General features: G+C 37.2%; 3 protein-coding genes and 1 pseudogene across 3 annotated transcripts; 3 read left to right on the top strand and 1 right to left on the bottom strand.

Annotated features, from left to right (window-relative positions):
• The first annotated feature begins 686 nt into the window (after positions 1-686).
• LOC101304761 lies at positions 687-2,735 on the top strand. The gene is made up of 3 exons (XM_004296553.1): positions 687-1,391; positions 1,493-1,682; positions 1,780-2,735. The coding sequence occupies exons 1-3, from the start codon at positions 969-971 to the stop codon at positions 2,346-2,348; spliced, it is 1,182 nt and encodes a 393-aa protein (XP_004296601.1). The 5' UTR covers positions 687-968; the 3' UTR covers positions 2,349-2,735.
• A 4,013-nt stretch (positions 2,736-6,748) lies between these two features.
• On the top strand, positions 6,749-11,853 carry LOC101307781. Its single transcript, XM_004297934.1, has 3 exons — positions 6,749-6,768; positions 9,216-9,773; positions 11,784-11,853. Exons 1-3 carry the CDS (start codon positions 6,749-6,751, stop codon positions 11,851-11,853), a joined length of 648 nt encoding a protein of 215 aa, XP_004297982.1.
• Positions 11,854-12,516: 663 nt separating this feature from the next.
• Positions 12,517-14,453, bottom strand: LOC101308079 (annotated as a pseudogene).
• A 497-nt stretch (positions 14,454-14,950) lies between these two features.
• LOC101305360 lies at positions 14,951-16,579 on the top strand. Its single transcript, XM_004296554.1, has 4 exons — positions 14,951-15,101; positions 15,422-15,949; positions 16,128-16,280; positions 16,367-16,579. Exons 2-4 carry the CDS (start codon positions 15,767-15,769, stop codon positions 16,565-16,567), a joined length of 537 nt encoding a protein of 178 aa, XP_004296602.1. The 5' UTR covers positions 14,951-15,101; positions 15,422-15,766; the 3' UTR covers positions 16,568-16,579.
• Positions 16,580-26,022: the final 9,443 nt, after the last annotated feature.

Genomic DNA, 26,022 nt, shown 5'->3' on the forward strand with positions numbered 1-26,022 from the left:
TGGTGTGATATTTTAAAAACGTTGTTTTTCAAAGTATGTGATATTTTATAAAACGTTACATAATCTAACAATTCCATGGCCAGTAATTTAATTTCGTAAAACAACAATAAGAAAAATCGAAAAGGAAAAAAAGGAAAACTTTTGTTTGAAATTAGTATCAAGTCGTTCAAGATATTTTTCCCGTTCATAAAACGGGAGTTGATGTAGCTCAACTGCAGGAGGACTGTCCTCAATTCTAAAATCTCAGAAGTCAGAACCGTCCAAAACTGACGTCGTTTCACCCTGCACAGTTAAAATCACGAAATTCCAAAAACCCGAACCAAACACCCTCCACACGTGTCGCCCCCACGCCTCTCCAAAACCGTCCGAGCGCTTCACCCCTCACGACTCCCACGCTTTCCCAAACTATAAGTGCAAGGGCACAACCGTCATTTACCACCCTCCCGGCGTGCACACATCGCCATGTCAGCAAAACCGTAAATTCATACGTGGCAGGGGTAATCCACGTCACCAATTACCGGGACCCACTTGTTTCACCTATAAAACCCCCAAACCCGTCCCCCACTCCCTCTTCAGTCTCCACAAAACCCACAACACCACTCAACAAACACAGAAAGCTTCTTCTATACTCTAGTCCTCGAAACCGAAACCACCATCGTCGCCGGCGACGATCGACCGCCGGTGATGAATATTCCGGCTACGGTGTTGTTCATCTCTATACGCAATGTCCGTATCTCCGATCATCGCCGTCACGTTTTCCACGAAAAGCCCTGATCGGAAGCGATTCTCTTTCGCTTGAGTTTTGTTTTGCCTCCCAAGCTATTCCTTTTTGTTTCTCCCAAGCTTTTTGTTAATGCAAAATTTTGTTTTTAAATTTTGAGAGAGCTTTGATTTTTGAGTGGCTGAGATAAGCGCAAGAGCCTCAAAACCCTTTGAGATTTTTATATTGCCGGAGTTTTCTTCTTTCCATGCCTTTTCCGATGAAGATCCAACCGATCGATATCGATTCCGAGACGCTCCGGATCGACACGGCGGCCAAGCCGGTGATGAAATCCCGGCTCCGACGGCTGTTTGACCGGCAGTTCCCCAGCGTGCTTAAAATCTCCTCGACCGAAAAGCCTCCCGCCGGCAGCGATTTCAACAAGGACGTCGGAGGAGGAGCGATCGCCGCCGCCGCAGAGTTCGAGCCGACCTCGGTGTGCCTGGCGAAGATGGTTCAGAATTTCATTGAGGAAACCAACGAGAAGCAGCATCCGACGAAATGTGGCCGGAACCGCTGCAATTGCTTTCACGGAAACAACAATGACAGCTCCGACGACGAGCTCGACTTCTTCGGCGGCGAGTCCACCACCGGCGGTTCCTTCGGCGGCGACGCTTCTGATATCCTCAAGGTATTAACCGACGCCGCTTCAACCGCACTTTATTCCTTTTCGAATTGTTTTTCTGGATAATCTTGTTTATCTGATTCGAATTGTTCCTTGCTTTTTCGCAGAGCCTGATTCCATGCGTGAGCGTCGCCGAGAGAAACCTCTTAGCCGACACGGCGAAGATCGTCGAGAGTAGCAAGAATCTGAAGCAGAAAGACGAGCTCAGAAATATCGTCACCGACGGCCTCTGCTCTCTCGGCTACGACTCCTCCGTCTGCAAATCCAAGTGGGACAAGTCACCGTCCTTCCCTGCCGGTACTGCACCGTAAAACCTCTCCCTTTTTTTTCTTTTAATTTTAATTTCTCATTTCTTTTTTAATTAAATTAAATTAAATTAAATTTTGGTGTTCAGGTGAATACGAGTACATCGATGTGATTGTGGAGGGGGAGAGGTTGTTGATCGACATCGATTTCCGATCGGAATTCGAGGTGGCGCGTCCCACTGGGGCCTACAAGGCCGTCCTCCAATCCCTGCCGTTCATTTTCGTCGGCAAATCGGACCGTCTCGGCCAGATCGTCGCCATCGTATCGGAGGCGGCCAGGCAGAGCCTCAAGAAGAAAGGCATGCCGTTTCCGCCGTGGCGTAAAGCCGAGTACGTCAGGGCCAAGTGGCTCTCTCCTTGCACCACCAGAACCACCACGACGCCGAAGCTAAAAAACGACGTCGTCCCGGCGCCGGAGAGTGCTGCCGTCAGTTCAGATGATCGGACTGACCACCTGAGCGAGTGCGGAGAGTTTGAGTTGATCTTCGGCGAGGACGCCGTGAATTCGACCGATCCGTCGCCGGAAGTTGAGGCGAAAGTGACCGGAAATTCAACGGCGGTTGGTGCGTGGCAGCCGCCGGCGGTCAAGCCGAAGAGCGTTGAGAGAGGAGCGAGGATCGTGACCGGTTTGGCTTCGCTGCTAGCAGCAAAACCGTGAAACAAATTTTGGATTTTTTTTTTGTTTTGGTTTCTAATTTTCCCCCAAACGACAAAAAAAAATGAAGATAAATATAATATAAGGAAAAAAAAAAAAGCATAATCGGCGTCGGAATAGAAGAGTAGTAGTACTGGGACTTGGTACAGGCTTTTTAACTTTTCCTTTTTCTCCCACTTTCCCTTCCTTTTTGGTTAGCAAGGGCACATTTGTAAGAACCAAGTAAATCTTCTTTGGACCTTATTATCTCCCATATGCAATAAATAAATAAATAGTAAAAAAAAAAGAATTAATATTTCTTCGAATCTACCTAAGATTTTCCGGCGCTTCTGCGATCGAAAATCTTACAGTGTTTCACAGTATGAAATTCTAAAACATATTTTTGTAAACATATTTTATAATGTATTAGAGTATTGAAATTATGAAATCGATTACTGTTAGATTATTCTATTTCTGCCGAACTAATCTAACAATTATCGAAAAGTGTAAAATTAGTAACAGTTTCCGGTGTATTACGAAACAAGTTTGGAAGGGTTCCGAGCTTAATGGTTCTATTACTCGTGTTGAGTATTGTAAGGAAATTTGAACTTGTGCTCAAATTTGAGAATTGGTAAATAATATATTGGGAGCTAGGTGGTGTGGTTTTTGAGGACCTAGTAGTACACAGTGACGGTTTCTTGAAAGGGGAACAAAGTGGGATGAGGCTCTCTCTCCTTTCTTAAATTTCCCATCTTTTTAGGGAAATATTTACTTTTTTCGAAACAAGTTAAATGATTTAAAAAGTGAGAAAAGTGATGGGGAATATTAAGCAGTGTAACTGACGATGATGATGAAGATGACGGCAGAGAGAGGAGGGAACTCCTCGTGGAGTCTCGAAGCCCGTAAAGGTCAGGGGGGAGAGGGTAAAAATATAATAGTAAATATGTACGAGTTTCACTGGGATTGCGTGATATTCCCTCTGCTTGTTTTGATATTAACAGTTTGAATAAGGTTAAATCGAGCTCGTGAAAAGGTGAAAAAACCAGGAATGAGGGGCTTTTATTTTATTTTTTTTATTTTTGTTTTGCGTTTGACTGAGGACTGTGGCTTCTTGCTCACGAGTCATGGGACTCTTCTCTATTGGGAACACGAGTGAGATTTTGACTGGGTGGTGAATTGTGTAGCACACAAGCTTTTGGGATGTTTGCAAGTGAAGGCATACAAGAGTACAAGACCCAATGCTATGCGTTGGTCACGTCAAACATTTTTGCTACTTGTGTTCCCCTCGTGTTATTGGTGTGGTAAAAAGATTTACCAAAATATATATATTTTTTTTACCAACGGGAAAAGAAAAAACCAAGGTTCGATTCGGACAATTGTGTCTAAACCTCAATTATTTACCGACGTATGTGTATCTGAATAATAGATGGTCTAAACTGGAAACTTTTCTTGATCTTTACCTGGTCACCAAGAATATGCATAAGTATCTTGCACTAAGTAACGAATTTGTCTATTTCATTTGGTAAAGTAACATTCTCCAAATAAATCTAAAATATTAATTACACTATACCTAGATTTATTTATTTTTTGAATCAAAAGACGTTAATTTTTATTGATGTAGATCTGGAAAATCATTTCTCTAACAATATGACTAAATCGGAAATCATGTAGTGATTAGGTTGTTGGATATGAACACATAAAATATTTGAAGTAAACACGCACTAAATATCATCTTAATTTTCAAAAGAGGATGGAGTGTGCTCCATATGTGAAGTGGAGTATGTTACATAATATAAGTGGAGTATGTGACGCAATTTAGGGAAGTGTCATGCTAAATTGATGATAATGAACACAGTGGAGTGTGTGACAATATTCAAGAACCTTAATGCTTATATTCTATGGTTTGGCAATGCAAGATATTCCAACTTTAGCAAAACACTGTTGTCGTTCAAACACACGCTTTCAAGGGTTCAATCTTTCCTTACTATGTTAATTTTCTCACCATAGTGGATTAATGGACAAACCGACCTTCCTCTTGTTGGTATTTCATATACCACAAACTTTCCTTTTCATCGCATGACATGGTAACAATGAGATTTACCCAAACTTTTCTATTTTCTCTATCATTACAGACCACTGGGTAAAAGAAATTATTTATCTATCAAGCGATATTTAAAAAAATAATTTTTTTTGTCTATATCAATCAACATTGTTAAGTCTTGCATTAAGTTTTGATCAATAGAGATATAATGAAGTGATTCTTTGAATTTTCTTTTTCTCATCTATACATTTCGTCAAATGTCATGAAATTTAATTTTGCGATATTTATTTTTTTGTATCAATAGGTCAACTAACCAACAATTCACGACTTACAAATAGAATAACATTCTTATCTATCTGACCGCTCAACATTTTATTATTCAAACATTTTTTGATCGGATGTTTCAAGCATTTTTATTCAAACATTTTTGGTCATGAAAACCAACTACATTATCCATTTAAACCAAAAAATAATAAATTCATTACTTGTCATGATTTTATCGATTTTGTTTGGATAATAAGTAGTATATTCTTTTAGAATAGTTTCAGCATAGAAATCATTTGAGGTGGGCCTCTTGCAAATCTAAAAAATATAATAATTCATTTCCCTCCGTAATATCCTTTTATTTTATTAATTTCGTGGAGTGGGTAGGGTCGGTTACAAAGCTCTCAGTCTCTCAGAGGCAATCAGAAGAGGACAAAATAGAGGGTTGTGGTTGTAGGGTCCCTTTTCCTTTTTTTATATTTCTTAAACAATTATTTTTTCGGGTGATAAGATTGATGCTGGCCCCCTTCCAAAGCCAAACATAATCACCAAAATTTAAAAAAGAAAAATAAATTTCTTTTTTATTAGAAATTAGAAAATAATAATAATTGGGGTCTATGAAAGCAACATGCCACCTACCCTCTTGGAGATTGCTTGTGATGTGTAAATTTTGATTCACCTTGGTTTGCCCAGACCACACGAAAACAAGTCTTAATGATTTCCATTTTGGGAAGTGATCAGCTGCCTCCGTTCTCATTTTTACTTCGATGAGATCGGGAGCATATGGCGTCTGATTAAGATCTCCTTCTTTCGTAATACTTATGTACTATTTGAGGTAAAACATGTTCATAGGTAAAGCAGGTGGTTGAGAAACATGACAAATATTGTGCATACTTGATCACATTTCTGCAAGGTGTTTACATATTCTTCGGGAGAAAATTTTTGTACGTATTATGGTGTAAATGAATCGAGTAACTAATAGTGTTTTAATTGATTCAGCCATCCTCGTGACATTATCATGTATATACACAAACACCGTTATCAAAACTAAAACTCAAAAAACTAGTCCAAATGCTTCAAACATGGGAAATAAGGATCCGAGGTCGAAGAAAATGTTATCTTATTATGAGTATTTAATTTGATCAGATCAAAAATAAAAATGGTAAAGAAATGAATTAAGGTTTTTCAGTTTTTATTTTATTTTTACATCTTTAAACGAGACGAATGATTTGTATATTAATTGTATAAGTGTATCTTGACGCGTGAAATCCGATCTCTACGCGGGGATCGAGTGCGGGTGCCGTTGGATTGGTATATGCTTGTGAGCACAAAATTTGAGGAAGGGCAGTAAAAAGCTGTATGAGAGTTTAGGAAAAAGGTGGAGGCACCTTCATCCAATGACAGCCTTATCCAATGACGATGTGACATGTCTGGCTTCATGCATTTTATGCCATACACTCAAGAGTAGGGTCCCTGTGCTTATATGACATGTGGTATTACCATAGCCCCTCAGATTCTTAACGTTATGTTTTTGTTTTTGTTTTTTGTTTTCCTGTTGCTAATTGAAGAAATGAAAATGTATTTTGTTGATCGTTATAAAGGCACGAAATTGAACCACGACGATCGTGGTTCATGACCAACTACAACAAAGTCGATTGCTCGATTTGCATCAGTCTTCATTTTTAGCGGAGGAGTACATAACGATGGGTTTCGACAACTTAAATGATTAATATGTCATATGTGCGTGAAGTTTATATAGACCATAACGAGTTTATAAATTCTTATAGATGTTACAATATAGAAAAAAAAAAAAGGGATGAAGGCTTTTGTTCTTGTACTTCAACAAAAATGATGTCGATCATTCATAGAAAATAGCCATAGAGTATCAGTTCATTCTTAATAATTACGTCTCGAGTGATTCTTAATTGAGTTCTCTTTTTAATTTTTTAGGGTTCAAATTAGATGTCACAGTATAAATTTTTAGAAATTTTATATTAATAATACGAAAACTCGGAAAGGAATATATCTTCTTTTTCTATCCATCCTTTCCCCTTTCTTCCTTTTTCTCTTTCAGTTCGTTGTTCAGTTTGGGATTTAAAGGCATGAAGGCACCCACGATATGGATAATGGGGACCAAAGGTGAAAGTTTAAAACTACACATCTGCATTTCTTTGTAACATTATTGTGGTCAGATAGTGTGACCACCCATCACAATCCAAATAAACACAATGAGAACATAAATTGATTCATCTTGAAAGATATGTGTTACTAATTGCTTAATAGTAGTATCCAAAGGCATATGCATAGCGCTCTGTTGCTCCACAACCACAAATAATCTTCAACCGAACTTCGAATTTAGCATATCTTAAACTAGCTTTAGTCGTTTTAATGTAGACAGATGATTTCTATGAACTTGTAAATAGTTCTTTGCTTAACATTTAGCTTAAAATCAACACGGTTTATCCTCATAACAAACTTGCTCTATATATTTTACTCTATACTATATGATTCACGAAGAGAATCAATATCTTCATGTCAACTATGTATAACTAGAAGAATCGATATCGATGTGCCAAAGACAATAGGGTTTCAATCAATTTCCATAGAAATTGATGTTTCATGACTTATGTAAGGGACAAAAAACCTACTAGAATAACTCAATTTTCTTCTTGCTTAAACTACTACAAACAACTTTGGTGATTGCAATTGGCTTATCCGAAGTTTAACATCGGATAGTTACTCAATAATGTGCCTCGTAATTGATAAGGACTTCTCAAAAAATGGAAGTAGTTTAATAAACGTTCACAAGTTTCATAGAGACCTAGATCAAAAACGTATTGAGGCAGATCATAGACTCGCCTACTGTATATGCTTCAGTTGTAGTTGATTGTTTAAATAGAGATAGGGAAAATGTTGGCTTTTACTTCTACTCCAATATTTTTGAACACGCCTCATATCTGTATAATATGGTTAAGTTTTTAATATATCGAGCGACTTTATAATAAGTTTACAGATTATATACATACGTGTAAGATACGCGAATAATAGTTTTAGTAACCTTGATTTCTTCTTTTACAATGACTCGCGAGAAACTCCAATATTTCAAGAATCATTTTAAACCAAGGATATAAATGGTCCAGCACCGCTAAACAACATCCAAGTAATTTTGAATGGCTAGTTTATCCAAGTCTTTATCCATCAAGTCTTATCTTACCTAACCATCAAGTCTCATATTTCCATAACGAATATGAGAGTGTGGTTAAGTTTTCAATATGGTTAATCAAATGGCCATTTGCAACAAAGTGTGAAAAGAGTTGAATCAGAGGGTGATTAATTGGACCCAAAACGATGAAAGCAGTTAGATTAATGACATCTAAATCTCCCATATAAAATGGCGGTCACATCAATTCTCTTTCTATGAGGTTCTACAATTTGTCTGATCCAAATAGCCAAAAAATAGGTTTATGCGGAAAAAAACGGGTTAATATTGACCAATAATTTGCAGTTTTGCTAATTGTTGTTTCCAAACGAACACTACCCAGAAGTCTCATCAAATTTCACTATTTTCATTCTAGCAAGCAAGCAAAGAGTAATCTCAATTTTCTTTTCTTATCACCAAAATATTGAAATGACATTGATTGGATTTCAACACTTTCTAGATGGGGTTTTTATTAAGAAATTAAGATCCAATTAAACAGATATTATGTAATGAAAATAGTAGTCACTACTTGCTAGTGAGCCTGCATTTGTATTCAATTTTACTGACTACAATTTATTGTAAGCAAGAAGAAAATGGCAGAAGACCCCAATTATTTACTTCATAACAGGACAAATTTGTGATCTCATTTGAGTGTAAGGAATTAAATTAACTGTTATGAAATCAGAGAAAATTTGAACTCAGCCCAGCTCTAAGATTATCAAAACAATGCAGCTACTGGTGCATAAATGTGTTTCCCAGTCTTCATAAATGTGATCTATTGCAGAGGTCCAGTACCCTAGTATGAGATCGAATCAAACTCAGATAATAATCACATTAGCAGACTCTTTTTTCATGACTTTAATTTACTGATGAGAGAAAAATCTTACAGATCTTACACCTATACAGCAACTGATAGTGCAATTCAGAAGTGATGAATGCAATCAGCAGGACTCCTTTTTTGTGCAGGAATTGATTGTACCAGCATGAAAGCTCATCCAAATCTTTGCTGAAATGGTGCAATAGCTTCAATTGTATATACATTACTACCATGATGCTGACATTTTGCTTCTCCTTTATTAATGATACACTTCATTGCTTGTTTATGCAGAAACCACTTCTATTACATCCTGTTAGAGCTATTCACTCACTGCCTCAATCAAGCCTTATTTTTTTTTTTTTTTTGACTGAGAAGAAGGATTTTGATAGGATGAAAACGAAAACACAACAAGAAAAGAAACGTAAGGAATCAAGAATCAGAAACTGGGACAAATAGTAGGAGAGGAAACAAATAGTAGGGGAGGAAGAGAGGATGAGAAGAGGATCACAGGTGAGGATCGAAAAGGGCTGATACCATGTATCTAGTCCACGCCCAATAATACCTCCGCAGGCCCACCTGCCGAGCCCATTGTCATCCTCATCTGGCAACATCAATAATTTTAGTTTACCTCCGCAGGCTCCCCTGCCGAGCCCAGTCAACTTTGCTCCAGCCTCATCCATCGCATTCCACACAATCCCAAATCTTCTTGCCGCAAATCGAGTTGCCCGGTCTGATCTCCCCCGTCGGTCAGTCCGACGGCGACCCATTACCTGCCGTCGCCGACTCCCTCCCGGCCACCGTTGTTCTGTCCTCTCCCGTCGGTCCGTCACCTGCAGATTTGCCCCATATTGAACCACCGCCCTCAATTCCAATCTCTAGTACAGACACGACGTCGCCGGTCGTCCCAACTATACAGTACAGTCGCCGCCGTCCTCAACAGTCGTCGCCGGATTCTGCCGCCGTCATCCACCCACCAGTGACAGCTTCCACTGCGGCGCATCCATCACAACCACATGACCAGTCTGTCACTCCATCAAACATCTCCACTCCATCTGACGCGGCTCCACCGCCAACGCGTCTTCGGGAAGGTATTGTTCAACCTCGCCAACGCACTGATGGCACTGTCAGGTACCCTTACCTCGTGCTCTCTTATCCATCATTGATTCTATGGAACCTACCTGTTACACTCAAGCATCAAAACATGAACAATGGAGAGATGCCATGGCCACAGAGATCAATGCTCTTCTGAAAAACAATACTTGGTCTCTTGTTCCTCCTTCCCCATCACATCACATAGTGGGTTGCAAATGGGTGTTTCGTATTAAGCGTAACCCCGATGGTTCCATTGAACGCCACAAGGCCCGTCTTGTGGCAAAAGGATTTCACCAACAACACGGCATTGACTATGGGGAAACCTATAGCCCAGTCATAAAACCAGCAACCATTCGTACCGTGCTTACTATCGCTGTGTCTAGAGGCTGGTCACTTCGTCAGCTGGACGTTAAAAATGCCTTTCTTCATGGCTATCTTCAGGAAGATGTTTTCATGACTCAACCACCTGGCTTTGTCGACTCCTCTCGGCCCTCTTATGTTTGTAAGCTTCACAAGGCACTTTATGGCCTCAAACAAGCACCTCGTGCTTGGTTCCAAAGGATGAGTTCCTTTTTGTCATTTGTTGGGTTTCAGCATAGTCAGGCAGATTCTTCTCTCTTCATTTATCAACATGGGTTGCATACCATTTTCTTTTTACTATATGTTGATGATATTGTGGTTACAGGCAACAATGATACGCTCCTCCAAAGTTTTATTGATGCCTTAGGCCGAGGATTTGACATGCAAGGATCTCGGCCCTCTTCATTATTTCCTTGGGTTGCAGGTCACATTACATTCCAATGGACTGTACATAAATCAACTCAAGTATGCTCATGATATTTTAGTGAAGCATGATCTGTTACTAAGCCAACCGATGAGCACTCCCATGTCAGCCAAGTCCATTCTCACCTCCACTGATGGCGAACTTCTTGATAATCCTACTGCCTTCCGCGAGATAGTTGGCTCGTTACAGTATCTAACTATTACCCGGCCTGACATAGCTTTTGCTGTCAACTCTGTTTCTCAATTCATGAGCCAGCCCCGAGTTCCACATCTTATTGCTGCTAAACGCATCCTCCGTTATGTCAAAGGCACACTTGGTCATGGTCTCTCCTTCACTCCTCAACGACAACCTGTCCACCTTTCTGCTTACTCTGATGCTGATTGGGCTGGTTGCCCGGATTCTCGCCGTTCCACTTCTGGCTATCTCATTTACCTTGGCAGTAATCTAATTTCTTGGTGTTCCAAAAAGCAGCCCACTATAGCTCGCTCTAGTGCAGAATCTGAGTATCGGTCTCTTGCACATGCCAGTGCTGAAACAACATGGTTAGGCTTCTTACTATATGAACTTGGTGTCACAATTCAGTTTCCAATACTGCTTTATTGTGATAACCTCAGTGCCACATACATGGCTTCTAATCCGGTCTTCCATGCTCGCACGAAACACATAGAGTTGGATTATCACTTTGTTCGTGAAAAAGTTGCACTTGGGAGTCATCGGGTTAATTTTGTTCCTTCAGTAGATCAACCAGCTGATCTCCTTACAAAACCACTCCACAAGCAACGACATCATCTCCTCTGTGCCAAACTTGTGCGTCCAGAACCGCCCAGTTTGAAGGGGGGTGTTAGAGCTATTCACTCACTGCCTCAATCAAGCCTATTATCTTCCCCAAATCAAGTTCCTTGATTACTGATATATTCTAGATATGACAGTTACTGTTAGCATTGATATTAGGCTAATTATATGGATCTTGTAATTACTTACTTGTAGCAATTGCTAGGATAGCAACACTGCTATGTATGTGAAGTCTGTAAATCTTTTGAATCAATGAAAACCATTTCTAGTTTTCTACACATCCTATTACTGGTTTTTTCTTTTGAGGGAGATATTATACATTCTTAGTGTTCATGATGCATTTTGAGATGATGACCAGTTCCCATATATCCTCTGGAATATGCTGAACCCTCTATATATATGTGCCTACTTATTCTATCTGGATTTCCATTTGGGTTGCCATGACAGTTTAATAATTGTTGTTTGCATAGGCCAAAAATGGAGCTATATAAAAGTTGGAAATGGAATACAGTAACTTCAAGAACGTTGGCAATTGGCTGAAGCAGATGTTCTAGATGGTCAGCAAAAGAACTTGGAATTGAACTATCAAACTTTGGTTTTCAATTCGTATATAGGTATCGGTTATGTCATCCTTTGAAGCAAAAAGCTTGTATATTAATGCCATTTACTATACTTTTAATTGCAATTAGTTCAGAAGTCACCTCCATTATGTATATAGGCTTCATTGCAATGATGTTTACAGGCAATACTCACTACTCAGTTGAGTTTAATATTGGCTTTTGTATCATTACAAGTCTCCAAATACTTGTGCTGCCAATTATTTTCTTAGCAAAACTTAAAAAAATAAACAAGATTTTTGCTGACAAATGGGTAGATTTGCCGTCTTTACAAGTTAAAATACACTTACTCGTAGATTAGTAACTCAGAAATTCTTTGACTTGAGGAGAAGGTGAATAAAACTGGTTGAATTTCTTGACCTTTACTAAGTTGGAAGAAGATGGCACAAAACACATAACATCACTCATTAGAAGAGGGTCAAATGGTAAAAGAGAATCGAGTGTCAATCCATTAAAAGTAAATACATATCACATAACTCATTGTACGAGATATGTTAAATTCGAGTGTTCCGGCTATCCTAAGATAATCCAAGTATCATCAGCAACCAGACTGTAAAAATTAAAACCGAACATTTCAAGTATCAATCTAAGAACAACGTACATGGCTAGTTGCTGAGGTTGCCCTGCATAAGAGAGAACATGACATCAGTACTACGAGCACATTGTTATGGATCCAAATCGACGCCATTTTGAGGTTTTGAATTTTGTATTTAATCTCTCAGCAATTACTGAGAACTTAGTTTTAGACACAAGTATCATATCAGCACAACATCCAGACTCCTCTAGCATAACAACAACGAACTTACCCGAGTGCCAATGCCCCGGACCATTGGAGGAGAAAACCAAGGATTGCTGATATAAGGATAGCACTTGATCGAGTTATTCATTAACTCCTGGTGGATCCAACCATGGCATAAGAGCTAATAAGAAGAAAATAGTGATTGGGGGTAGTCCTCCACATCAGCGTACACTCAGAAAATAAGATGTCATTTCATAGCTTATACATAACAGATAAATGCTTAACCATTAACCATCTTCAAGGGGCTAGGAGGAAAATAGGGAATAATAAAGTCTTACGCGAGGGCGATCCAGTTCCCTTGCTGTTGCAGATTAGACCACAGGATTTTGTTTACAACACTTGGGACTATCCACGCGATTGCAATCAAAGCGCCAAACAAATTGAACTCTAAATCTGTTACTATTGCTACTGCCACACCTGTTGAGACCACAGCTAGAGCTAAAACCTGCACAAGCAAGACTACTTACAACTTTGTTTTCAAAAAAAAAAAAGAGACTACTTACAACAATTCGTCTGAAGGTGTAACCAAAGAATGGGACAAAATCATTTGAGCTTGCGTTACAAGAAATGGTTTTTCTGAAGAGAACGAACTCGGCGAGAACAATGGTAGGAGTTACATCAATTTTAGCCATCTGGTAGAAACCAACGCTGCATAATGAGCAGAATGATGAGGAAAGTATGTAACATGTTGAGTTTGTAACAATTTTGTACATCATATATAAAAGACAAAAGATATCAAAGTAGAACCTGTTATTTTTAGACTTGTATTAGCAAGACCAGAGGCAAAAGCCATGACAGCACCGAAAGAGAAGAGAGAAGTGAAAGGGGTAGTTCTAGCCGGAGGAGAAACCGGAAGAATTGAGAGCGTCTTAAAAATGGCTAGAAGCAACCATGCTGTCACATAATGAATCAAGGTGAGAAAAATTGGAAACTTAAATCCAACTCTTCCCATTACCTGGACTAAATAGAAACACAATTAGGCATTATGAAACATAGTGATTATCAAATCGATGCAAAATGCAAAAGCATATTTAACTACCGAAAGGCAAGAAAGCAAGGAGAAGGCATGTACAAGCATATTTGCCAAAATGATCCCCACAGACACCACAAAGTTGAAGGTCATGGCCACCACCGGGCCACAAAATCGTTGTTGTTGGCGTTTGGCGCCTTCTGAAGTTCTAAGGTCATTGTAGAGAGAACCTCTGAGTTTTAATGTATTTCACTATCTTGATTAGTCGACAAAAGGTGGAGCAAATATGACATTTCAGTGCATCAATAACCAACTTGGAATCACCTTCGACCTCTAATCTTCGACGTTACCTGAGTTTCTTGGACCAACTAGGTTTTGTAAAATACAATGTTTGTTAGGATCCCATAGTGACATGATGGTGAGAATAAGAGTCTTCATTTATGTAAACATCTCCAAATCGAAATAATGTAAGATTTCCGGGGAAGTTAAGGAACATTGGGATGTATAATTTTCTATAACCAACTAGAAAGAGTCAAGATGCAAACACATGTTGCTAAAGTGACCACCAAGTGCTCATTTCTCATTGATATAATCACATATTACAACCATACTTCTTTAAAGCTGAATTTCTATTTTTCGTTTTACATATAAATTTTTGAATTCTAATTAGGTTATAATTCGTTCGGTTTCACTAGATGGTATATGTTAAACTCAACATGTACCTTTTTTGAATATTGTTATACGCAATCGCCATGCTATATTCTTGTTTTTTGTTAACAACTAAAACTGCTCATTTTTTTTTCTTTTTTTTTTTAAATTCAAAACTGCTCATTTCTTACGCTTATGAGGTTTTCGATAGGGTGCTTTCACACGAGACACATTTAGTAGATTTGCATAGCTAAAACCAAGGGTGTTTATAAGAGTGACACTATGTAGTCTCATGATCACCACCAATTGTGATACACTGATCCAAGACATAATCTATTGTCGAAAAACACTGTTACGCAACCTTTTCAAAATTTGTCTCAAATGAGTGTGTCTTGCATAACTGCGTTTTCAAAACCATTTGTGTCAATATGGAAACTCCAGAATTCCATTCCATCAAAAATTCCTTAAAAACAACGGTAAACCAAGGTTTGAGCCTAATTCCTTGATCACTAGGAAAACACACTCAAATTTGGGCTTACCTTTGGGCTAAGCTGACTTAAGCCCAAAATAGACTAAGAAATAGAAATCCATTATTGAGGGAGGGACGAAATTGCTTTTAACACATCCACACCCCCTTCTCCGCCCTTCGATAGAAACCCGAAACCCTAGACACCTTAAACTGATAAACTGATAATTGAGAGAATCATCCCTGCGGTGCCGCGCCGACCAAACCGGGTTGAAATCGATTTTGTAGGTATTTTTTCCAGCTACTTTCTCTAGAGATAAGTGATTCTCTCTTCGTTTGTTGAAGATTTTGTTATGGATTTGCTGAAGATATATAGCTTTCTCTACGATCTGCTTCCTAATGGAATCGAAGCTTTGGATTTGTATATGGTGATTTGTTGCTAAGATAGCTGATGCAATATGCTAGATCTGAATTTATTTCTCTGAATCCCTAGTTTGCCTATACACTCTTGTTCAACTCTTCCTTGCTGCCTTTCCCAATCTACCCTTTCTCTCTCACGCCTGCTTCTCTATTATTTACCTTTGATTCTTTTGATTCTCAAACTGTAGGCATGGATGGCAAGAATCCTCCCCAGCTCACGATGGAGCAGCAGCGTGCAATCAAATTCTTGACCTACTTCGCGGATATTGCCGGCATGAAAAGGTGTCAAAAATGTAACCGTGTTTATCTCTCGCACCTGAATCATGCCCGGGAACTTTGTTTTCTCAAAATAGAAAATGAAGCAGAAAAGGAAGCAGAGAAAGAGAAAAGGGAAGAACAGAAAAAAAACACTCTAATCAAACTAGAGAGATATTGGGATCAACTGGATGAAGGACATAAAGCTTTATGTTTGCCACCTTTACCTGTTAAGAATGTGGAAAGCTTTTTGAGAGAGTATGGATTTTGTTTGAAGTATGCTTCTTGAGTTCTCTGGAAAAGTAACCAATTTGATTGATGACTTTAACAAGGACCTTGAAGTCATGTTAGAGAAAAATCTGAAAGATGGATTAGCTGATGTTAAAGAAGTTCATGTTTCTGCAATCACTCAAGCTATAGAGCAAAGTCAGACGGTACCTTTGGCTGTATCTTACCGTCAGGTAAGAATTTTAGATGTCTGGCATCTAATATTTTAGATCTTGTGTCCCATTTCACCTGCCTATATCACGGGATGAGTCTATGTTTGCATGTGTTGTGGTTATGTTTGCATGGAATCTTCACAAATTATAATGCATGGGGTTATTTATGTGTGACTTTGCATTCTGTTGTTATTTACAGGAAAGTTTTAGCTCCGCAGTATCAGGGTCTCGAACTGTAGAGGATCAGCTGTCAAGGTTGGTGAATGAAAGAAAGTATGAGGAGGCTCTGACAGATGCTCTAGAAAGAGATGAAAAAGCTGATACTGGTCTTGTATTATGGTTATTGACTCAGGTATTTTTTTTAATGATCTTTTTAGTGGTTGTTATGTGACTTGGTGATGGATTGTCAATATGACAATTGGTTTGCACATTTTGCAGGTTGATCATGACATACTGCAACATGAACCTATGTTTTTGGGCGCAGCTGTAATGATATCGCTGCATTCACATCTCCTTGAGAAAACTCCTGACTCGTTTGTACTTAATTGGTTGGTTCACTTGGAAAGCGCCTTGCAACGCTACGATCGTATGGGATTATGCGCAAGATCGTATCTGAATCGTTCTGCAGCAGCAAGGTAGTGGTTTCTCCTGTAAACGATCCGTAGATCATGATTAGTAGATTTTAATCCCATCAGATTCTCCGCTACATCGTAAAGCTGGACGGCATATTCTAATTAAAAGCTTGTGAAGATGACATCTTCCAAGAAGTTTTTGAGTCTACGGCATAGTCTGTGACATGTTTCACCGAAATATTCAACGGTGCCTTAATGTGTATGGTCCTGTTTCACCACCATTATCAGTGACAATCAACAAAAGACCTCATTCAAAAAATCTACTCGATGCTTTGTCATTTCTGGAATTTATGTCATCATATTAGAGATGTATGTACGTGCTTTGTCCCATGCCATACTTCTTTCATGAATTCATTGATGGATATGATATGGACAAACTATCATATCTGTTGAAAAAGAGACGAGTCAAAAAGCGAATAATGTTTATCACCGAAGTTAATCGTTCTACAATTTAAGCACTTCATTGCTGAAAGAAGATAACTGAGTAATAGTCAATTCTATGATGATCGCCTTAATCGGTTAGGGATTCCTCGAGCGAAAACTTGAAAATCATATCAAACCAGTTACCGTTTTCAGAGATGTAGATAACTGGATCATTATACATGTTCTTTGCGTAGAGCAATAGCTCTCAAAATCCTTCTGGATAACATAGAGCCAATCCAAAGCAGTCTGCAAAATTTAAATTATAAAATTATTTGAAATCTCGTTGATCATGACATTTAACTAAGGTAATTAGATCAAGGTTGGTCAACTTGGTACATACCTTTGGACCAATCACTGTCACAACGTTCATGTTCGAGCCTCATTAGATGTAGGTACCTAAGAAAATTCCTCTAGACATGACTTAAGAAGATTTAAAACATAAATTTGTACTCACCTGGAAGATTAACAAGAGCGTCTGTCAAGTAGCTTGGGTTATTTGAATTAGGATGAGTAGCATTAAAACGAGGTGCGTTGTAGGCTGTAGTAATTTACTCCAATAAAATCAAATGATTCCTTAAGCAACTTGGATTCTTCTTTTGTGAATTTTGATAATCGGTCTGCAACAAGATAACGCATGCTGTGTGGATAGTCTCCATTAGAAGAACATAGATGAAACAATTTGAATATACTCTTTTTGCCATACAATACTAACAACGCCCGTCTGAGTAACAAGAGGTCTTGTGCGAACTTTAAAATATGGTCTTTTTGTGTGTGTAATTTATCTGTCTTTTTGTGGACTGCAATACTATCATAATTTATACGAATACATAGTCTGCACATGATCCATATAAAAAGTAAATCCAGGAAGATTTGTATAACATCAAATATGTTGACTCCATTTCAAAAATTATGGTATCATTTGCAAATTTAATATCAGTCAAACCAGCAAGCAAAAACCTGGTACTTCTTTCAACTACTTGACTACATGAGATCAGTGAGCACTAGCGGTGTAGACTAAACTACACATAAACGTGATTGATCATAGTTTCTTGTTACATTTATTTTGATGCAAAGAATTATGTATACCAATAGTATCAAACATAAGATAGGTCTCACTATTTCCAACATCAAATAGTGAAAATGCTATAGTTGCTATATCCTATATAGTCTTCCATATGAACAAACATATCCCATGATTTCAATTTTCAAATAGTGTCACTGTCAGATAAACAAAAAAAAGAAAAGGTATGACCAGATGAAAAAAAAAAAAAAAAATTTTGAACTCAAAGACAATTTTGTCATTTATACTCAAGTAGAGGGTACAATACGAATCGATTCGTTGCCATGTGTATAGAGGACAAGCAAGATCATTTGATTCATATGAGGGTTGTTTCCTCAAACTACAATAGAAAAACTAATATGCGAGGAACACATTTGTCGCTGAAAATCAATATTTCCTCGTTATAGTGTTTTAACGAGGAAAATAATTTGGTCGTCAGTTCCTCGCAGTAGGGTGGTCAAGAAAAGTTTCCGCGAGAAAAAAACTATTACCTTGCGAAACCTTTTTCGCGATGGAAGTTTTTTTTCTCGTTGTTATTCTTTATCGACAATTTTTTTCCTTACCTAAACTCATACTTTTTCATCATAAATGTGTGATTTCCTCACTATTGATAAGTTATAATAAAAAATTATGGATGGTAAAAAATAGAAAAACAAACATTTTCATCGCTGTAAGTATCTTTCGACTAGGAAATCCTTCCTCGCTATAAATAATCTTCAACAAGAAAATTCGTTTTCATCGTAAAATATATCTTTTTAGCAAGAAAAGTATTCCTTGACTAAGGTACTCGAGGGCGAGGAACTTTATAGTTGTCGATGTAAGTTAGGTAGTCTATAATGAAAAAATAATTTTTGTCGTCTTAGACTATATGATCTATTAAATATTACTTTTATCATCACAAATAACATGAACAAACGAAAAATTTATATTTGTCGTCATAAGCAATGAGAGTCATACATGACTTTTCAGTTCAAATGCATGTTAAAAGCAAATGACAATGAAGGGTAACAACTATGTATACAAAAAACTAAAACTATCTCTGGCTTGAACAATTATACTAATTGTCGGTGAGCCGTGATGTAGTTGGTTAAGGTGGTTAACTAACAACTTTGATGTCATGGGTTCAAACCTCATTAACATATGTAGGGTGTGTGAGTTATTTAATAAAAAGTTAAAAAAAAAATTAATACTAACTGAATCCTAAAGGGCGAATTCTGGAATGCATCCAGAGGTTGGAGCACCCAGCTGCCTTTCTACTGTTTGTATACTGTCCCCTTGGGATTCGGTGTAAGCACGCGTCTCGCCCGTGCCATCCATAATCGATTAAGAGGATCGATTCCTTTTCTCATCTCCAAAATCTAGGGTTTCTCTGCGTGGACCGAAAGCAGAACGATTCCGTTGCTTCATATCAGCTGTCGGAGCAGAAATCCAAATCTTGCGCAACCTGTGGGTTTTTCCAAAAAATACAGCCCTGAGTCGCCGGTTTCCGATCTAGATCCCGAAATTGAAATCCGATGCATCGAGGAGCGATCCAGAAATCGGCAACCGGCCTATCATCCATGGACGAAACGGTAAGAAATTCAAGATCCCTGTACATTTATTTAGATACCGAACAACGGGACATGTGATATTTGTTAATTTTTGAAGATGGTGTTGAGCGGGTTTGACCGAAACGGGATTAAGTTCAATTGCCACCGAGGAGGTTTATGGCGTTGACTCGGTGGTGATTGGGTGGTAATTTTTGAAGTGGTGACTGGGAAATTGAAGGAGGTTGAAGTCGTTGACTCGGTGGTGTTGGAAGGAGCTCAATTGCCGTGGATTTGGTCTGAAAGTACATAGCATCGTGTCCAGGCCCAGGAATACTCGAAGAAAGAAAGAATGCAACTCAAGGAGCACCATCATCTACTGAACTGAATTGAGTTCAAGTTTCTGATTCGATTTCAGGTATTAATACTGTAGAATGGTTTTTAGTCTCTATTTTGATTGTTAAGGATTGGGTTAAAGGTTTGAAGAGATGAGTTACTCACAGACATCCCCTATTATTATTATTATTATTATTATTATTATTATTATTATTATTATTACGAGATTAGGCTCTTACATTTTGTTTTGGGCTATTATGAAGCAAAAGAAGATTCATGCAACAACATTTCAGCTTTCTTGTCCATCTCTTTCTCTTATGTTAATATCTTTTACTTTTGATGAATTTGCTCATGTGAAACTCTTAACATGCTTGAAATGGATAGTTTGTTAATTAGAAACTGAGCTTTAACCATGTATATTTTTTATTCTATTTGTGAGTAATATTCAATCTCAGAATTCCTAGTTCATCTTCAAACTGTAGATTTTGATTTTATAATTTCAAAATATTTGAAATGGGAGTAGCTTATTCCATGAATTTGAGGTCAGTTGGTAGATGATAGAAGATATTGTGTTCCATTGTTGCCGTGACATAGCTGTATAGCAATATTAGCCATATTAATCAGCTCTTAAACATGCTGCTTTTATGTTTCTTGTGTTAACGTCTGGTTATTTTTTCAGATTCTTGGTCTTCTTTTGGTCAATGACAATGGGAGCACTGCTTGATATATTCGCAAACATCATCTGGTATGGTTAGATTAAATATGTACTCTTAGTTTATGTGCATGGTTAAATTCACTGAATGTTTTCCGTGTATGCGTTCTATGCCTCTAGATCAGGTCGGGATGACTGTATAGTTTTATAAGGTGGAAGTTGACTAAAATTGTTATGATGACTTTTGTTTCATTATTTTCATAGCTTACATTCATGGTTTTTCTTGTTTTCCTTTTCTATATTTTCTTGATTCTGATATTATGCTCCCTTAGGCAGATAAAAGTTCTTTTGATGTCAGTTAAGGATTTCAATCCTAATTGTGGTGATTCTGTATACACTATGAGAATTGTAGATTTGTTGCTTGTATGTGTAGAACTGTCGTATAGGCCTGGTAATTGCCTCATTATCCTTTCTTTTTTAGTTGAGTTGTATTAACCTGATGAGATGGATGACTGTTTGTTAACTTTTGGCATCAAGCTAAATAGTTTTCCTTATGCTGTTCGTCTGTTATAATGTTATTATGGTTTTCTGCAATTTAATATTTGTTGGCTCTAATTTGATGTAATATCTGTCTGTAGAGGCTGGCAGTGTTAGGCTCATTAAAGTGTTATCCACAATTAGTTATCATTGATGAGAATTTGTCGCTGGCTTCACTCGATTCCGTTGTGATTGCTGAGAAGAATGACTTTTCAGAGTGGAAGTCCTGCCATGTACTCTGTAAGCTGCATAGAGGCTGATCAACTGATGAACTTGCTCATTTGCTGAAAGCTATGTTTGTATATCTCTGTGTTTATTTGAGTGGCTAGAACTTGCTCATTTTTGAATACTTCCTTTGCTTCGTGCTTTCAGAACTGATGGGTACATTTTCTTTGCAGTAATATATGGGTACAAGGCAAAGAAGATGGCTACTGATGTCAGTTCATATTATGCAGTAATCAATTGATGCTTGATACTTGCTTAATCCTCTCTGTCACCAGACCAAGATGATCAGAGAGCATTCTCTAAACTAATGCCTTTTGTTCTAGCTGTGGTGGTGACATGATAGTGTTCATGGTGGTTGTTATATACATGTTGTATATATATATATATATATGCTGCCTTGGAGTAAGATTAGGACAGTCCATTTACAGGCCCTCATACCTCACTAGGTTGCTGTAGTTTGAGTGAATATGCTAGTCTCACTCTGTTGTCGAATATGGAATTGTTTAGCCTTTATTTGGTGCTTATTGATGAGTTGATTGCAAGGAAGAAAATTTCGGTGATTACTGAAATTTCGACCTTCCAAAATATGGAAATTTCGACAGAAATTTCGGGAAAATATCGATTGCAGTAAAAAAAATGAGAAAATTGACGGAAATTTGAAGAAAAACAAGGAAATTTTAAACCAAACTAAGAGATATTTGTTTTCTATATTATGTATTATATTTGAAATTAAAACCTTGAATAAATATTGATCTATAAGGAGTTGTAGTAAGTTAAAGTGAAAATGTTAATGCTGAACCGTTAATAATTCTTAAAAGTTTACTTTAAACTTTTATTTTTATTTTTATTTTTATTTTTTATGGCTGGAAACCTAAAGGGAGGCTAGGCCATCACGTCTTATATAATATGATACATTTCACATAGAATTACATGAGTACTTTAAAACCACGTAGAATACATATGAGGTACAAAATTTTCACTATCTTTATCGTCTCTCTGTGTAGAGCCTTCAGTGTATGATGAAGAATAGTCATTAAATGATATCTCACATTTATAGTTTTGCATGTATTGATTTACATGCCAACCATATGGGTCAAGGAGGGCTAATTGTAGGTAAAAAATTAGTTGGGGATTAGATTTACCTAATTTTTACTTTCATATTCAAAAAAAAAACAAATATATATTATAAAGATACCATAATAAACATATTAGATGATTAGTTGGGTTGGTTAAGGTGTTAACCTTGTACCAACCCAACCAAGGTTCGATTCCCCTTGGCAGCAAAATTTATCATCTTCTTCGTGGTTTTACTATGACCTGAATCCTATCTTATTCCTTATCAGAGTACACTGTACCCGCACGTCTAGATGCTTATTTTTGAGAAACTTAAGTGAACTGTTAAGGGTGATTTCGGCACGTTGTGATTATAATGACTAAAATTGACGATAAAAATTTGATTGTTTGATATGATTATAATAGGGAAACATGGCTATAGGCCTATAGTATAAAATTCATCTAGATTTGGCAACGTCGAGGCTCGATCGAAGTGGTCAACTCTAATTTATTGTCATTTATCGCACGAAAACGCTCATATCTACCTTTCCGTGACCTAGTTTGGTCGATTCTTCACACATTAAACTCTCACATAGATGAGATGTAACCGCCCATGGAAAAATTTGGGGACGTTTACTACCTGAGGATAGGGCACCCTTTAGTAAAGCACTATAAATTAGACCTGCGCTTTGCTGCGAGTGTTTGAATACAGTTTATATACAGAATGCAATTCACAACAAAAGATTATTGTACATGGTGTATTAAGCAGACTTTAGAATTGTTCAAGACATGGGTATTAGGTAGTAGTTTGGGAAAAGAACAAAGAAGCAGCTAAGCTGATGGAACAGGTTGCAAAAGATGGATCGTCATACTTGTTGCAGAGAAATTTGCTTGCTTCAGCTCATGTTATACCACAACCTAAAAACAAAAAAAATATTGTGTACTGCATAAGACATAGAAAAAGAAAAATATGCAAGAAGAGTTTGTATCATATTTTTCAGCATTTTGCTATGCATCATAGCCACCATTATAAACATAAAGTAAAAATAGAAATGACTTAAAGTCAGTGCATCATCAATAACCCGGAATGGAGATGAGAAAGAAGCATAATTGTAAAGAAAAACTAAATAAACTAATGAAAAAAGAAAGTTAGGGCAAGAAAATTCAATTACCTTGATAACATTTGTAGGGTGGGGGTGACAAAGAAGATTCATGTATGTATTATTGTTTCTCCAATTGAGCGGTCAGAATTATGAATACAAAATGTCGTTTATTTCCAATTAGCTGAATTCAATTTTATAAATTGCATTGCGGGCACTCACTTTTACAAAGGTGAAAAAATAAAAAATAAAGGAAAAATAAAAATAAAAATAAAAATATACTATACCGGGTTCTTTCTCCTTCCTTAGTACCCGAGAAAGTTTGAACAATTTTCTTTCTTCTTCCTTTTCCAACACCGAGAGTTTCTGCGTTATCAAAATATTATATCAGCTTCCATCTTCGTAATGAAACTCAAGAAGCAACCTTGAATAAAAAAGAAGAAGAAAGAGATGGACTGGGGTTGAAAGCAGAGGGAAGCCAAATTGGAGAGCGTAGGAACATAACCTGATTAACAACTTCAAAGAGCATATACAGAGAAATCATCTTTCAGCAGCCTCAACTGAAACATACAAATTAAAGAGAAAATCATAAGATTGAATTCAAATTTCAACTAACCAAAATTATTTTTATCTTATTAGAATGACAATAATAAACTAAAGATTGAAAGGATTCAAGCTTGGGATAAGGTTTAAGCTTGGGATCATTTATCTGAGAGAGAAGAGAAGAAAAAAGATGAAACGAAAATATATCAGGTATCATCAGGGCCGGCCCTGACAATTTCAGGGCTCTAGGCGACAACAAAAAATGAGGCTCCTTATTGCTAGATGTATTAAAAAAAAAAAAAAAAATCTTCTTCTTCTTCAACAATAAGTATATGATCAAATGAATACTAATAGAATTAATCCAACAATATATCAATCCAATCATTTGATCAGATACTATAGTAGTTCAAATAAAATCTTAGAATTACAAAAAACAGCACTCTTGCTACTGAAAAACAACCCTTCTTGCATTCTTGGCTGCAAAAGTTTCAATTAAGCTTGAATAATCAAGCTTTTGAACCAACTCTTTTTCAATCGACAACAAAGCTAAATCATTCAATCTTTCATGTGACATAGTTGATCGAAGATAAGATTTGATCAACTTTAATTTTGAAAAGCTTCTTTTAGCAGAGGCAATAGTAACCGGTATGGTTAATAGAATCCTATTCACAATGACAATTGTTATAATCAAGTATGGTGGCTAATATTTAGTTTGGTACTTTGGTTGAACTAGTAAATAAGGTTGAACTAGTAAATAACAACTATGTAAGACTATAACTAATAATTGATTCACCAAGAACTGAAGAACAATAAGAAAAAACTTTGCAAAACTTCAACAACACTTGTTGAAAGGGTTAGGAACCAAACATTCAAACAATAGGTCAATAGTATACACACAAACAAAACAAAAAATCTGTCTCATCTATTCATCAGTCATACAATTAAACAAACAAGCAAAGCCATGGAATCATAAAATTGCAGCAATTCAATGGAATCATGGTACTAAAGCAAAAGGCATCATCGATAAAAACAAAAAACAAAAGAAAGAAGAAGAAAATACCTGGTAATATGAACAAGGACTCAAGGAGAAGAGAGAGTCTGAAACCAAGAAGAAAAAAAGTGAACAAGAGACTCTGAGAACCCCAATTTGCCGCAATAGAATTATAAAAGAGAACAAGAGAAGACGAAACGTGCCTTTTCTGGAAAAAAGAGAATGGCTGCATAATTTTTTTTTTTTTTTCATTATATATAAGAAGAGGCAATATTTTTTTTTGGGCCCATAAAAGTTGGGGCTCTAGGCCAGCGCCTGCTGGGCCTATGGTCAGGGCCGGCCCTGGGTATCATGCAGATTGCGAGATACTGCATACTGTGCAAACTTACCAGTATTTAATGTAACAACAATTTGGAGAGATACTGTTTTGGAAAAGGATTAGTCTCTACGCCAGTTTAGAGAGATACTGTTTGGGATAAGGTCTCTCAATGTCTCCAGAAATTCTGGAAGTGTCATTATCTATTGCAAGTGTATTTTTAAAGAATTTGATAGAATGTAAGGATAATTTATTTGTCGGGAGTTGTTACTAAATTACTTTTCAAACAAATTTGCCACAGACTGTCCCATTGGATTTGGAATGAATAATATTCAGTTGTTTTATAGTGAATTAAGTTGCAAAATATATATACATGTTCTTACTCAAGAGTCAAGACAATAAAATTAAGCATATCAAAGGGAATGTAGGACTGACATTTTCATCAATACCAAGAGACAGTGGCGGATCCAGGATGAAATTCTTACTTGGGCTAGTTGTAACACTAAAAAAATTTTCAACGAATTCGACTTTCGAAGGTGCTAGAAATTTTTGTTAATTTGAGAGTCATGAAAGAGACAGTCGAGCTTGAGAATGTCAGACATTGAGACGTCGAGTAGCCTGCTAATACTACTAAAATTGGAAGGCAATGATGAGAATTTGAGAGAAGCGAATTAGCAATTAAGGATGGGGAGCGGAAAGA

Source organism: Fragaria vesca, linkage group LG4 (genome assembly GCF_000184155.1).
Source record: "Fragaria vesca subsp. vesca linkage group LG4, FraVesHawaii_1.0, whole genome shotgun sequence".
Lineage (NCBI taxonomy): Eukaryota > Viridiplantae > Streptophyta > Magnoliopsida > Rosales > Rosaceae > Fragaria > Fragaria vesca.

Coding starts and splice junctions, on each gene's coding strand:
- LOC101307781 (XM_004297934.1), top strand. CDS start 6,749: ATGGATAATGGGGACCAAAG. Junction 6,769..9,215: donor ATGGATAATGGGGACCAAAG/GTGAAAGTTTAA, acceptor ATACCTCCGCAG/GCCCACCTGCCGAGCCCATT. Junction 9,774..11,783: donor CGCACTGATGGCACTGTCAG/GTACCCTTACCT, acceptor TTGTTTGCATAG/GCCAAAAATGGAGCTATATA.
- LOC101304761 (XM_004296553.1), top strand. CDS start 969: ATGCCTTTTCCGATGAAGATCCAACCGATCGATATCGATTCCGAGACG. Junction 1,392..1,492: donor ACGCTTCTGATATCCTCAAG/GTATTAACCGAC, acceptor GCTTTTTCGCAG/AGCCTGATTCCATGCGTGAG. Junction 1,683..1,779: donor GTCACCGTCCTTCCCTGCCG/GTACTGCACCGT, acceptor TTTGGTGTTCAG/GTGAATACGAGTACATCGAT.
- LOC101305360 (XM_004296554.1), top strand. CDS start 15,767: ATGCTTCTTGAGTTCTCTGGAAAAGTAACCAATTTGATTGATGACTTT. Junction 15,950..16,127: donor TGGCTGTATCTTACCGTCAG/GTAAGAATTTTA, acceptor TGTTATTTACAG/GAAAGTTTTAGCTCCGCAGT. Junction 16,281..16,366: donor TATTATGGTTATTGACTCAG/GTATTTTTTTTA, acceptor CACATTTTGCAG/GTTGATCATGACATACTGCA.